This window comes from Rutidosis leptorrhynchoides, chromosome 6 (assembly GCF_046630445.1).
Source record: "Rutidosis leptorrhynchoides isolate AG116_Rl617_1_P2 chromosome 6, CSIRO_AGI_Rlap_v1, whole genome shotgun sequence".
In the NCBI taxonomy this organism is placed as follows: Eukaryota; Viridiplantae; Streptophyta; class Magnoliopsida; order Asterales; family Asteraceae; genus Rutidosis; species Rutidosis leptorrhynchoides.
In genome coordinates, this window is record NC_092338.1 from 332695929 (window position 1) to 332710944 (window position 15016).

A 15016-nucleotide genomic window follows, 5' to 3' on the forward strand; every position below is an offset into this window, starting at 1 on the left:
TGACGCTGATGTGGCAGTCATGTGATGACATTATGTCATTGTTAAAAGTCCTCTTAATGAAATACATCAACCTATAAGAAGTAGTATTTTTAGTAGGGATCCTTTATCCAATGTTAAACCTGATTTTGCCATTACTTTCAGAGAAGAGTCTCAGTCAGTTAGGTGTTGATTCTACTGAGTCCGCCTCATTCTCTATTTAAAGGTTAAAAAGAATGTGTGACGTTCATATAGAAAATGTTGCGCAGTTTCATAAAATGAATAACCTGTTGGTGTAAAAACTTGAAAAAGTGTCTCTCGGTCATATTCCGTGTTAAAGAAAACAATCTAAAAAAAAAACAAGTTTGGGCCTCAACTGGAGTCTAACCTGGAGCCCAATTCGTGGCACCAAACTTCTGAACGCTGCGCCAATTATTCATTTCTCCCACACACACATCGATTTCGTGGCGGAATGATGTTACGGTTGAAGCAGCTCACTTGTTCCAAATCAGCCATCACTTTAACTTCACGGCTGTTGTTCACTCAAGAAGATAAATTGTTTTTACCGGTCAACGTCCCCACACGGTTAACCTCCAATCGATTTCTCGATTTCTATCAGGTAACTCGATCTATCGGTTCCTAACCGTAGGTATCAGTAGTTCGATATCACGTTAATTTGATGACTGCGTGTTAGTTACTATGTTCTAATTTGTATGGAAGCCTAATTTGAATTCATGTTTTTTTTTTTCGGAAAGCAAACCCTAGGTACAAATAAAGTCGTAACTTGAATTTGATTGATTTTGTTAGTGTTATGTTGTTGTGATTTGTAATTAAGGCTTATTAAGAATTTAGTATCTGCTAAGATGAGACATTAGTTGTTAATGATGTTATATACGAAATAATACGGAATTTAATTGATTTTATAGTGCTGTGAGGTGGCAATTGTGATTCATTTCTCATAGTGTTAGTTGTAAACCGAACTCTAGGAATCTAATACTACCGTAAACAAAATTCTAGGTGTTAATGATGTTGTATAGTGTGAATTTGGTTGACGTTATAGTTTCTGTGAAGCGATATTTACTTTTTGTTTTTTTGGTTGTTAAAATGTTAGTGATACTAAATTGTACGGAGTAGTAACTTATAATGAGGGCCTAATTAGCAGTCATTATTACATTAATGATTTCGTGTAACGTGAATTTGCTTTATGTGATAGTTTCGTAGGAGTTAAGATATTGTAATTTTAATTTGTAACAAATCAAAATTTGAATGCAGCTTGGAAATAAGGATGCAATCGAGAAAGAGCGTGCTCGACTGTAAGTTTTGTGCTTTGGTGTTGTGTAATTGTAGATGGTTGTTCAGTAGAATACATATTAAGCTGTGGTTAATTTTAATATTTTATATTTTATGTGATGTGATTTAGGGCAGTAAAGATGAAATGAATAGGGGATATTTTGCTGATATGGCAGAACTTAAAGAACACGGTGGTAAGGTAAAATTTATTCATGTGATTATTGTTTAGATTTTCGTGCTCTATAGGGTGATATAATGATATATGATTTGAGCTGGCATGTGATATGTATTTACAGATTGCTACTGCAAACAAAATTGTTATTCCTGCAATGGCAGCTGTTAAGTTTCCTCAGCTAGAAGTTAACTTTTCAGCCGGAAAATCATTAAAACTACCAGTCACTACTTTTGGACCTGATACCGACTCGTTGAAGGCTACTATTCCAAAAGCAACTTTGATGTGTCTTTCATTCCGTGCAACTTCACAGGTTTAAATGTTTTTATTATGTTTTTTTTTTTATAATCATGAAGCAATTAAGTAATGTAGCTGTCAGTAGCATACTATATAATTGCGGAATTGGAATTAAAATGCTGTCCTTTTACAGGTAATGATTGATTCATGGTGTGCTCCTTTTATTGAAACTTTTAAAAACTCAGAAAAAGTTCAGTTATACGAGGTACTCATATTAAGGTTTCCTGCATGTCTTTTAGTTCCGTGATTTGGGATATAATTAACACGTTTCATATTTTCAGGTCTCTGTAATTGAATCGTGGCTGTTATTGCAGACCCCAATAAAGAAACTTTTACTTCTCATGTTGAAAAAGTCAAAACCCTCAGAAGATGGTGTGTTGCAGAGACAGATAGCGTACGCTTTTGGCGACCATTATTACTTCAGAAAGGAGCTGAAAATACTGAATCTGTTAACCGGGTATAACTCTCTTCATTCACTTGTTGCTTACAACTTTAAGCTTTATGCAATGTCATCCGTTTTAAATACGTTGTGCTGTTGTTAATGATGCACAGGTACATGTTCTTACTGGACAAATTTGGTAGGATACGCTGGCAAGGTTTTGGATTGGCAACACCAGACGAATTGTCTTCACTTTTATCGTGTACTTCACTTTTGCTAGAAGAAGAATGACAGATGCTACCAAAGAATTTTTTTAAGGATTTGTTTTTTGCATTTCGGAGATTTTAAAAGTGAGAATCAAACTGGTTAAATGTACCTGATGAGAATGCACATGACTTATTCCAGACATTGTTAATAACGGTATTAACCAGAAAATGGTGAAAAAAATTGCATCTAAAATCGCATTTTGTACTACAACCGCGTTCTAATTTTGTATGTTAACCTGACTTTCTTCAGCCGCTACTAATTTTGTATGTTATGTGTATATTTTTGCTTTTTTCATCGAATTTGTTATCCCCAATTGTTTGATATGAAGCTACATAACTGAACCAAGAGAAGTATACTCAATATCATGTTATCGATTATTACAAGTTTGTTTTTGATAAAATAATATTTTAGTGCAATAGAGAAGGCTTAGAAAGAGTTAGAAAGAGTCAGGTTTCAACTCTCCGAATAATGTGGTTAACCTTAGGGTCAGGAAACTGATCGAGGGTGATTAAATCATAATTGTTCGCCGAAGAATGATTAGGGATTTAACGGCTATGGGGGCAAAGACATGTACGTATAGGCAAAACCCCGAATGTGAATTGAGATGGAGGCCATATAGGTGCTCATCATCTGTGTCCCTTGAGTGACAACAACGATGACAATCTGTAATAATCTAATTTTTTTTAATAGAAGTAGTTTGGAGACTAAAGCCCTAGAAAATTTTGGGTGACCTTTGACAAGTATGACCTGTCCTGTTTGAATTTTTAAGCTATTCTACAAAACCAAAAATAAACCCATGGGTCAAAGTTGGCACCCCTCTAATTCTTAGATATACAACTCTGTAAATAATTGCATACTTCTTACTCCAATACCAACTGCGAATTACACTAAACTAAGTACACTGAGCTGAGAAGAGGCAAGAATAGATTAGATTAAATAGATAGGATGGATTAGATTATGGAAATATGAGAAATATGGTTTTTATTAAGGTCTGCTATTGGATACGCAGACCCATTAAGGTAGTAAAACATTAAATATGTTTATCCAATGTGCTGTATTTTCTAAAAGCTTTTCAACATGAAATGTTGCTCTACAAATGGAATTATGGATTGATCTTTTTGTCATTTTACTATGAGGTCACATGATTTATATCAATAACACCGATGATCAAATAAGTGGTTTTATCTCTAATCTGCATGTTACTTTCATATGAATATCTGAAGTGATGTAAGATATATGATTTCTTGCTGAAATGGTAACTGACTTGATGAAGATTATAATAATTGCCTGCCTATAGGATCTTCTTTGCCCTGAGGTATGAGTAAGTGAGAAAAAATGCCACTACAGCACCAAATATGATTCCTCCTGTGGTAAGCCAAAACGCAAACTGCATACAACAAATTTGTGAATCTTATAAGTTGTAAACTGTTCTCCTACATGTATGAAAAAGATATTAAAGCTTTAAGAAGAGTAAGAAAAACTTACCACGTGTTCTTCAAGGTAGGATCTTAAATTCATGCCAAATATACCTACACACAAATTGAACATTAAGGTATTTGGGTCAATGGAGATGTGATTTTTTCTTGTCTTTCAACATGCATAGTGCCTAATTTTGTATATCTTTCTAGTTTACAATCATTTTTGAACATTTTTCTCTATCTAGTAGTGATGGTTGAACAGGTACGTCTAATAACAGAAAGCGTTAGTTTATAAATGTGAATGTCAAATTTTGAAATTTTCTAGTGATGGAATAATATTAATATAATAACCTGAAACCAGAGCACCAACTGCAAGACAGAACGTCCCAACCTGAAGAAGCAATTCAAATCTGCTGACCTGAAGTCTTCGAGAACTGTCAAACAAACAGACAATATGTACATACTAAGTAATTTAGTTTAACATAAATTAATCCCTCCATTACTTAGAAATTGAAAATTCACATTTTAAAATGTCACTAGAATTGCAATGGTTTCCCTTTCGACAACTAATAATAGATAGTAATAGTGTAATAGTAATACCTACCTATTCATCAACTTTATACAGCAACACATTGTTTTGTTCCACAACCAAGGATTTCATAGAGATCTAAGTCTAACTAATAATCAACCAGTTTTATAGAACTACAAGTAAAGTTCTACATTGCAATCTAAGCTGATGAGCATTAATTGCACATTTTCAAAATTCAGGTAAACTTTAAGATTGCATAAAACTCATCACACTAAAATAATTGAAGTGGTAGTGAATAACAAACAAAAATGTAAACCTCAAGTTAACGGCAATAGAGTCTTCCATTTCTCTTGCAGAATCAAGTAGCCTTTCTGCTTGATTATGACATGATTCACATCTGAGATCAAAAAAACATTCAACTTTCTTTAAGCATACTCCATGAATGGCAATGTAATACTTTTGATTCAAATGCTTTTCAGAAAAAAAAAAAAAAAAAAAAAAAAGAAAACAAAGCAACAACACTTGTAGTTAAGAGTAGCTGGCTTATAATACATCTACCTGTGAAGATAGTTTTCCAGCAACATTTCGATTTCTTCCTCCTCTTCTACAAATGATGAAATTAACCATGAATGCATTAATTACGGTTACAAACAGTTGTCCCAACTTTTGCATCGCACTTACCCTCGGCAATCTGTTTATCAAGCGGAACTGTGCACTCAACATCAATGTTTCTACTCAAGATGCAATTTCTGCCCACAATACAGAGACGGCGTATTTCTTGAGAATCTTCTAGCATATCAAGCAGCATTTGTCTGAGTGCCCCTGCTTTTGATCCCAGTTCGACCTGACATTAAATAATGAGGATTTTTCAATTCACAAAATAGGGATGTAAGTTATAATTAAAAATGACGCGGGTAAGAATAGTACTAAGGTTTGCTTGCAAATACGAAGTTGTTCCAATATGCTAGCTGTTAATCGGTTTGGTAAAACCTTTAGTAGATCTTGAACCTGAAGTACAAAAAAGGTTTTTGTTAGTGATCAACAAAATATAATCTATAAAGTGACAAGTAATCGACATATTTCCATACTCACGTGTGGGTCAAGATCCATTAGCCTGTGCTCAAAGTGTTGTATTCTTGAATTAAGGGCAGCTTCCACAACCTGAAATTCCAATGTGTTAAAACCATGGGAAATCTAGAATCTAAGTTGTTAAAATAATAACTTACGAATAAATAAATAGCATATAAAAAGGAACGATCTAATATGTCATAAATTTAACTCAAGGACAAGCTAACAAGCATGAACATCAGAATGAATTGTGAAGTGAGATCATCCACCGTAGCTTAAAAAATATTATATAGTGAATGCAAGCAACATGGATGATATCAATATAAAGAAAGGGCAAAAAGATTAAACAAACTAGGTAATTTAGAAACTATATAAAACATAATCCAACCTCAAGCTCGAACGGCATTACTAGACCTCCCCCAATCATACTTTTAGGATTCAAACGAGGTAACAAATCGTCAATAAAAGCTTTTCCTCCTCTACTGCAATTCCACAACAGATAAACCAGTAAATTCAATTGCGTATGAAATTAAGGGGGAGTTAACATCAGAGGAGTTGCATATAAAAAATGCTTACCGGTTGTAATTAAAGATAAAAACACTCTCTTGCATTGCGATTGCACGCAGCGATCCCAAATTCAATAATATGGCATTGTCACGAACCTATAAAAAAAAAATCACAAAGCAAATATGTATTAATGCTGACCAATAATCACAATGCTCTGGATGTTTTATGCATAACTTCATGACTTGGCAATATACCAGCAAAGAAGGCATTGTGTTTGTCAACCACAATGATGGGTCAACACTACGTATGTCTCGAGGACGGAGACCTGTAATAACAAACTTTGCCAGCTGAGGTTCATCAATAAACATAGCTGCACTTCTATCATGATGAGTTACATATGTATGCATATATATGATATTTGAATGTACAGTTAGCTTAATTATTAAAATTTCATCAAGCTGAAAGAAGAATCAAAAGTTGGAAAAATCATTATCCACATCAAAGAAATCATTATTTTAATTGTATATTTACCACTTGACTTGAGCAGATGCCGTCTGTTAACTTTTCTGGTTGAGACCATTCCTTTTGAACTTACTTCCACAACCTTCAAGAGAATAAACAATGCATACACATGAATATAACTAATATTTAATACAGACTTGAAATAGAACTAACCTCAATTAAACACTTTTGGTATCTAAACCATCTGTAAAGAGTCAAAACAATGTCATAAACCTCGAACTAACTAAAATAACAAATGAATTTACAACTGCAAACAACATGGTTTCAACTTCCTACTCATAACTGCATTGACAATAAGCTTATAGTGTTTAAAACACTAACCAAACTAGAACTAAACTGCAAAATGTTCAAAATGAGTATTTGAAGTCAGTACTATGTCAAATCAAGCTTATTCGAATCTAAGCAACTATCCCTAGAGCCTAGTGGTTGGGGCCTGATATTCTCTTCTCGGTTCAAACCTCACTAGCCGCGGCCAGAGAAAGGGTTGGAAACGGTCACGAGATGAACCAGTTAGGCCACATACATATGGTAAAAGTACTCGTTCTCCCTCCCCAGTAGCCTAAACAAGGAAAACCTTATCCGTTTGGATCTAAGATTCACAGGATTATTCCCTGCTTCAAAATTTCATACCTAAAGTGCATTACGAATAAACTTAGTGTTACATGCCAAAATAAGCAGATTAAACCTAAATTACATAATATTGAAAACGTCTTAGTACATTGAAATCGAAACAAACCTTATAAACGTTTGAATCTAAACTTCACACGGAATAATTATGTTTTAATATTTCATATCTAAAGTGCATTACCAATAAGCTTACAGTGCTAGATGCCAAAAATTTTTAGCAGATTAAACTTAAACAATATAATATTCAAAACGACATAGTACATTGATATCGAAACAAACCTCATAAACTGGATCACGACTGTTAAGGTTAAGAGCATCAGATAATGAAGAAACGTTCCTCTTCGAACCGCCGCTAGTTAACTTCTCAAATTCATCGTAGCTTTGATAACTCCGTTCACCTGGATCTTCATCGTCGTTATCAGAAGTTTCGTCCGTACTATCTTCCGTTGATTTCACGTAACGTTTTGACCTAGCAGTTGATAAAACATTTACTGAAATCGGATACAGAAAATAACAGGTGTTTCGTAGAGAGATCTCCGGAGATTTTGGCCGGAGGAAGGCGTATTTGGTGAATGAAATGTACTGCGGCGATTGAATCGCCGTTAAATGCGGAAAGTGTGAAGAGGTAGAAATTGAAGTTGTAGATTTTGCCGCCATTTTGTATATTGATGTTTCAAGTAGTGAAGTAAGAGATGATCATGTTAGAGAATGTGATTGTATACAAATTTTGTGTGATTGTGAACTCCGTTGGTGGTTTATGGTGGTGGTGAGCTGGAGAGGAGGAGGAGAAGGACAGTGGGGGTTTCGGGCCTTCAGGTGGTTATCGTGTGTCCACGTGGATTTTATCCACCATAGCTCTTGTCACACTTTACCGCTAACTTTTAAAAATGTTTACTTCGTACCGCTTTTATTCTTTGGTAAAATGGCTCATTTTAATTTTACATTTTTTAATAGAAAAAATTGCGCGGATAGTTCATGTGATTTGTATCAAATTGCACGGTTAACTAAAGTATCGGTTTTCGATGTGGATAGTCACTATAGTTTGCTAGAGGAGCAAGGATAATCCAAATCACTAACTCCGTTAATTTTTCTGTTAAAATCTAGTCATATGCCAGACATGTGAGGGTATTTTCGTCATTTAACCTTATTTATAAACCCATCTCTTCTAAACAGATCTGGAAACACATAAATTTTATAAAGTCAACTTTATCTTCAAAATCAACACATCTCCACAAAATCAACACAGAACCCCAAATCAAAACATTAACTTCATAAACCCCATCAAACCCCGTCAAAAACCTAAATTCATAAGCCCAAATTACAACCTAAGAATTTAGGCTAATTTCTTAATAAATGTTTTAGATTAGTTGTTAAGTAAAACCCCAAATTGATTTCGCAAAAAAAAAAAATAACCATCTTCGCGATTCAACAGAAAAAAGGACATGTCATGGAGTTGGATTCTATAACCAATACCTCTTCAATCATGTTGTTCAAGACCTGAGTTCCACCACCGTCACCGTCGCTGAGTTCCACCAGCATCACCACCGCTGAGTTCAACTACCGTCACCGCTGAGTTCGACCAACAACAAATCTGATTGGGTTGTAACCAAAATAGAAACACAATTAAACCCGAACAAATTTTATATTTGAGTTTCTTGTAGGGAAACCAAAATAGAAACATAATTAAACCCCGATAATAACCCATTCGTACTAACATTTACAACTGAGTTTATTCTGCCGGAGCTCTGTTACGATCGCCGGTGCACAGAGCAGGTACGCCAAAGTTGACGTTTTCAAGTAAACAACGGCGACTGACGTGACAACGGGGGTAGTGTTTAATGGGATGACCGATGAGTTTTTAATCAAATAACGTGGAATGATGAGATGATTTAAGATGATGGGTTTATTTATATTTTTATTTTCGTGTGTGTGTGTGTGTGTGTATATATATATATATATATATATATATATAGTGTGGTTTTTGAATATGAAATTTGAAAAGTGGGTTTCTAAAAGTCTTTGGTTTGTTGGAGAGATTGAATGACGAAAATACCCTCGCATGTCTGGCACATGACTAGATTTTAACAGAAAAATTAACAGAGTTAGTGATTTGGACTATCTTTGCTCCTCTAGCAAACCACATTGACTATCCACATACAAAACTGATACTTTGATTACCCGTGCATTATGGTACAAACTATAAGGACTATCCGCGCAATTTTCTCTTTTAAAAAACAAAATTAGGGGGATACGGGGATAGTTCATTTGATTTGTGTCAAATAGTTTCGGTGTTATTAGTTCTGTTTGTAGATTTTATTTTAGTTTAGACAATCCATATAATTTGTAAATCTTACATGTGAAGTCTTTGCGAGTGATGGTCAGTAAAAAATTCCAATAAATCCTCTTAACTAATAGACACGTAAGGTAAAATGATCATTCTTTTCGTTTAAATGTAGACCTGCACTTTTCTTTTGTTAACAATTGCATGATCAACAATAAAAAAAAAATCAATGGTTCCGCCCTGGAGACCTCTTAAATCCAGGGCCGGACTTTGGGCGGGGCTGAAAGTGCAACTGCACCTGGGCAACATAACAGGGTTAAATCCCACACCATTTAAGGGTTTATCATTCATCTATTTGTAAGGATTATAAAGAATTAGAGTTGGACTCAAATACATACACAAGGAAAGAAATCTTATCTATATTTACAACAAGCTTGCTCATTAAGAAACGCCAAAAACTTGTTAACCAAGTGTATCGTTAATACCCCCTCAAGCGAATAGGTGGCACGCCAACATGAAGCTTGGTGCGAAAAGATTCAAACAACGGTCTAGGCAAACTTTTTGTGAAGATATCAGAGAGCTGAAGATGTGTAGGTACAAACTTGGTGTACAGCTTACCGGAAGAAACAAGCTCGCGAACAAAGTGGTAGTCGATATCAATATGCTTGGACCGTTTGTGTGATACAGGACTTTGACTGAGAATTAAAGCACTCTTATTGTCGCACATAATTGTTGGACGATCTGGAGGCAAGATATAAAGCTCTCGAAGAAGATGTGTAATCCATACTATCTCAGTCGCAGTATTTTCCAGCGCCCTGTATTCCGATTCACAACTAGAACGAGCTACTGTTGGTTGCTTTTTAGCGCTCCAAGAAACTAAATTCCCTCCAAGAAAGATTGAATAACCATAGGTGGAGCGACGAGTTTCAATACAACATGCCCAATCAACATCAGAATAACCAAGCAATGATGGTTTAGGCGAATGATAAAAAGTCAGACCATAATGCATTGTTCCTTTAATATAACGAATAATCCGTTTCACATCCTGAAAATGATCAATAGTAGGAGTATGAAGAAATTGGCTTACTTGGTTAACTACATAAGATATGTTTGGTCGAGTAATAGTGAGATATTGCAGAGCACCAACAAGTGAATGATAGTAAGTGGGATCATCATAGGGATGCCCATCCGTTGTAAAGGACGCAGCTGTTGGAAAGGGCGTGGCAATCGGTTTACTATCCAAGAGTTGAGCGCGAACTAAAATATCGTGAGCATATTTAGTTTGACTAAGAAATAGATCGTATTCGGTATAGGAAATTTCAAGACCTAAGAAATAACTCAACTTGCCTAAATCCTTAATGGAGAATTCCTTGTGAAGTCGTGTAATAAAGTCAGAAATCTTGGATGAGTTATTCCCAGTAAGAATAATGTCATCAACATAGACAAGTAAGTAAAGTACACACGAAGCATGTTTGTAGATAAACAAAAATGGATCTGCACGACTACACTGAAAGCCATGCTGAACAAGAAATACACTTAGACGTTGAAACCATGCCCGAGGAGCCTGCTTAAGGCCATATAAAGCCTTCTTTAACCAACAAACATGAGAAGGATATTTTGAGTCTAGAAAACCCGGGGGTTGTTCCATTAGGACATTTTAAGTAAGATGTCCATAAAAAACGCATTTTTAACGTCTAGATGATGTAAGTGCCATTTTTGAAGCATTGCCAAAGAGAGAACAATACGCACAGTCGATGCTTTTACAACTGGACTAAAAGTTGCAGAATAATCGATGCCTGAAACTTGAGTGAATCCTTGTGCAACAAGACGAGCTTTAAGTCTATCAACCAAACCATCTGAATTATATTTGGTACGAAATACCCATTTGGAACCAACAATATTACCATGATTAGGAAGTGGAACAAGATCCCACATTTTATTATGATGTAATGCATCAATTTCTTCTTGCATATCCTGGTACCACGCAGGATGTTTAGCATCAGATTTAAAACCCTTCAGTTCATAAGTAGTAAGTAAACCATGATGAATCTGTGAACAAGAAAGTTGCGCAAGATCCAGAATATATTTGCGTTTAACAATACCATCTTTAGACCTAGTGGTCATAGGATGCGTTGAAGATGGAGCCAAAGGTGGATGCTCACTTGATGCAGGAACCGTAGGTGAATCAGCATAATCAGAGTGCTCAGTAGGTTGTGCAGGTGAAGGAGAACCAACAGGTTGAACCGAAACACTTATAGGCGTATCCAACACACTTGATTCTGGACATAAAGTGCATGGTGATGTTGTTGCTGTGGGAGATGTCTTTGTGGAAGATATCCCGGATGGGACTAACTGAGATGGTAAAGCATTATCTAAAAAATTTGAATAACTCAAGCTTCCAAGATCAACTTTGGACAAAGATCCCGAATAAGGTAGATAAACTTCATCAAATTGAGCATGGCGTGTGATGTACTCACGTTCAGAAGATAGATCTAAACATTTGTAACCTTTATAATAAGAACTATATCCGGTGAAAACACAAGCAATGCTACGAGGTGCCAATTTGTGCAACGAGTAATCATAAGATATGGAAAAACACGACAACCAAACGTCCAGAAGGTGTCATAGTGTGGCACATTCTTGAACAATAACTCATAGGGAGACTTAGAGTTAAGTAAGGTCGTAGGTAACCGGTTGATGATATATGTCGCCGAGCTAAAAGCATCGGTCCAAAGGGAAGCAGGCGTGTGTGCATTAAACATCATAGCAAAACCTGTTTCGGTGATATGACGATGTTTACGTTCGGCCCATCAATTTTGTTGAGGCGTGTATGGACAAGAAACCCGATGGTGTGTACCATTAGTAGAAAGAAGCTTAGGAACACTGTTATTAAGGAACTCAGTTCCACCATCACTTTGAAAGGCTTTAATCTTGGTACCAAATTGTGTATGTACAAAATTCAAGAAGTTACAGAAAACACCATAAAAGTCCGACTTGTGTATGTAGATAATTCAGGACACGAAGAGGCATAATGCCCATTAGTTCGGCACAACTGATAATGAGGTGGACTTGTATCATTAGAGCGTCCATGACCACGCCCTCGACTAGAATAACTTGTAAGACCCTGTTTCCATTTTGTCCTTTTCAGTTGATTGGGACGCTGTCCAGATTGGAGGACACCGTCCAGTAATGAAGGGTTGGACGCCGTCCAAGTTTTGGGATGCCGTCCAACAGAACTGATGGGCCAGCAGTGATAAATTGAGTTAATAAGGGGTATTTTGGTATTTTCACTTGAGGGTCGGTTTATGAGCCACAAAACTGATCTGTGGGATATCTTATCCTCATTTCACCTCTTTTCACTCTCACACTTGTATCTAGAGAGAAAGTAAGTGTTTAGAGAGAGAGAGCTTGATTTGGAGAAGAAGGAGTCGGATTCTCACCAAAGCTCGGGTTCTAAAGTTGTTCATCTCGTTCTTGGCTACGTTGTGGTAGTATTGGTAAGTTCAAACTCTGAATTTTATTTGTTTGATTTGAGGTTCAATGTTAGGGTTTGAGCTTGATTAGTTGTGAAACCCTTTTAGATGATGAAGTGGGTTTATGGTGACTAGTTATTCTTGTCACTTGGCAGGTTTTGGGTTGGTTGACGTTTTGGCCATGTTTAGGCTTTTATATTGGGTTTAATCACTAGGTTTAGTGATTATGGAAGTGTTTGAACCCTTTTGGAAGTATTTGGTTGACTAATTTTGAAATGGGTCAAAATTAGGGTTTTGTGTCAATTTGGGCAAGACGAGTGTTTAACACTTGTGTTCGGGTTTAATTGACGTATTAGGACCATTCTCACTTGTGTTAGTGATTATTGGTTAGTTTGGACGCGGTTTGGTGCTTGGAAGTGCAATGGGTCGAAATTGCACTAAGTGTCGATTTGAGTTGGTTTGTAAATCCACTCTAAGTGTGTTGTTTGTATTGTGATAATGGAATAGGTACTTTCCATTGGCGCGTTGCGGATTATTCAGTTGCATTCATCAAGACGACAAGGTGAGTGTTAATATCCTATGTGCATATGTATGTGTAGGATGGGTGCGGGTCGGGTGAAGTGATTCTCGGCTATAGAGCTCACTTCACATATAGGTGGATTTGATGGACTTGTGTATGGGTCCAATTAGCACGGTTGTGCGTTTTTGGTTGACCACCTTTGGCGAGGTGCACACTTTGTGTGTACGTTATCACATATGCTCGTGATGTGGATTATACAACCCCAATGGCGAAGGGTTAGTATTGAGTTGTGATTGGAGAAGTGGATCACGTGTGGATGCAGATTCACGATGACGCGTGTAGTTCGGTCATCTTATGGGAAATGAGTCTCGTGTAGTTCGGATTCACGATGACGCGTGTAGTTCGGTCATCTTATTGAGGTAGTGATCTCGTGTGAATGCGAATTCACTAAGGCTCGTGTAGTTCGACCAACCTCGATGTTGTTGTGATATTGAAGATAGTAGTCTCGTGTGGATGCGGATTTACTAAGGCTCGTGTAGTTCGGCCAATCTTCATTTTGGTAATTGGTAGTCGGTTTTGGTATTGGGTTAAGCGGTTAACCTTGGGCGGTTTACACATATATTGTACATTGTTGTATTGTTGTGATGTAGCTAACCCACCGGGTGTAGCTTATTGGCGTTGTTCACATCGTCGTTGGTGAACTTATCTTATTGTTGATATTATTAGCTTGATGCTTAGTGATCGTACGGTATGCTTAGCTTAGCTTGCCTTTATGCTTGGATGCTCCGGTATGCGTTATTTGATTATCATTGTGTGGCGTGTCCATTTTATGCATATATATGTATGTAGTATATTCTCACTCACTAAGCGTTAGCTTACCCTCCCGTTGTTTACATTTTTATAGATTTGCATGGATGCGGTGGCTCGGGTAATCGTGGGAACTAGTGGACTCGCGTAGTTGCTTTAGAAGATCTTGCTTTTGGATTGGTTAGGATTGGGTAGCGTATCCCCAATCGCCATGCTCGGTCTTTAGTTTATGTTAAAACTCACGTGGTCGAAAACTCGTAATTTTGTACGAAAGTCGTAAAACGGCCGATGTGGGCCCGGTGTCGTAAAACTCGGTTTTATCGTGGAAAACTCTTAGTTTTAATTATTATAACATACTGTGAAAGTGTTTTCGTGAGAAAGTGTCGTGAAGCGGGTTTTCCGCTCGCGTGTAAAAGTAAAACAGATCAGTAACTTGCAGATCATTTAGACGCCGTCCAAGGAGCTTGGACGCCGTCCTGTCCTTTAATACTGGACGCCGTCCAGATAACTGGACGCCGTCCAGATGCACTGTCACAGAATTTTTTTTTTAAGGCGTGTTTTTGGTCGGATAATAGGTTGGGTCGTTACACAATTATTAGAACGTCCTCGACCTCTTCCACGTGCATGAGTAGAATTTTTACAATAAGAAGAGGCTGTAAAAGCAGCCTGTACAGGAGTCGTAGGGTGAATTGAGTTTAAGAACAATTCATGGCTCTCCGCTTGAGCAATAAGATCATGCAAAGTAGGTCGCGGTTAAAAGTTCGTTGCATAATAGAGAAGGTTTCTAAAGATTGTCCCAAACCGCAAAAAAAAACCCAATGAAACTTATCGAACTCATCAACGGGGCGAGCTATAGCGGTTAATTGATCACATAAAACTTTGA

General features: G+C 36.7%; 3 protein-coding genes across 4 annotated transcripts; 1 reads left to right on the forward strand and 2 right to left on the reverse strand.

Moving 5' to 3' along the window:
- Positions 1-381: 381 nt before the first annotated feature.
- LOC139855502 (uncharacterized) lies at positions 382-2616 on the forward strand. Of its 2 annotated transcripts, none has more exons than XM_071844729.1 (7): positions 382-595; positions 1249-1289; positions 1402-1465; positions 1563-1751; positions 1869-1940; positions 2017-2192; positions 2288-2616. In XM_071844729.1, exons 1-7 carry the CDS (start codon positions 449-451, stop codon positions 2403-2405), a joined length of 807 nt encoding a protein of 268 aa, XP_071700830.1. In that variant the 5' UTR covers positions 382-448; the 3' UTR covers positions 2406-2616. The 2 variants fall into 2 exon arrangements, with proteins under 2 accessions (XP_071700830.1, XP_071700831.1); XM_071844730.1 differs by having other exon boundaries at positions 500-595; positions 1397-1465.
- A 742-nt stretch (positions 2617-3358) lies between these two features.
- Positions 3359-7908, reverse strand: LOC139852363 (magnesium transporter MRS2-11, chloroplastic-like). The gene is made up of 13 exons (XM_071841642.1): positions 7332-7908; positions 6435-6507; positions 6158-6228; positions 5973-6058; positions 5785-5878; positions 5421-5489; positions 5256-5336; positions 5010-5172; positions 4887-4932; positions 4645-4725; positions 4151-4233; positions 3867-3910; positions 3359-3768 (listed from the first exon to the last, which is right to left on the reverse strand). Exons 1-13 carry the CDS (start codon positions 7707-7709, stop codon positions 3673-3675), a joined length of 1365 nt encoding a protein of 454 aa, XP_071697743.1. The 5' UTR covers positions 7710-7908; the 3' UTR covers positions 3359-3672.
- A 1903-nt stretch (positions 7909-9811) lies between these two features.
- LOC139854729 (uncharacterized mitochondrial protein AtMg00810-like) lies at positions 9812-10981 on the reverse strand. Its single transcript, XM_071844016.1, has one exon. The coding sequence runs from the start codon at positions 10979-10981 to the stop codon at positions 9812-9814; it is 1170 nt and encodes a 389-aa protein (XP_071700117.1).
- Positions 10982-15016: the final 4035 nt, after the last annotated feature.

Coding starts and splice junctions, on each gene's coding strand:
- LOC139855502 (XM_071844729.1), top strand. CDS start 449: ATGATGTTACGGTTGAAGCAGCTCACTTGTTCCAAATCAGCCATCACT. Junction 596..1,248: donor GATTTCTCGATTTCTATCAG/GTAACTCGATCT, acceptor ATTTGAATGCAG/CTTGGAAATAAGGATGCAAT. Junction 1,752..1,868: donor CATTCCGTGCAACTTCACAG/GTTTAAATGTTT, acceptor GTCCTTTTACAG/GTAATGATTGATTCATGGTG.
- LOC139852363 (XM_071841642.1), bottom strand. CDS start 7,709: ATGGCGGCAAAATCTACAACTTCAATTTCTACCTCTTCACACTTTCCG. Junction 5,173..5,255: donor GTATTTGCAAGCAAACCTTA/GTACTATTCTTA, acceptor ATTTAATGTCAG/GTCGAACTGGGATCAAAAGC. Junction 4,726..4,886: donor CTGGAAAACTATCTTCACAG/GTAGATGTATTA, acceptor TTTTGATCTCAG/ATGTGAATCATGTCATAATC.
- LOC139854729 (XM_071844016.1), bottom strand. CDS start 10,981: ATGGAACAACCCCCGGGTTTTCTAGACTCAAAATATCCTTCTCATGTT.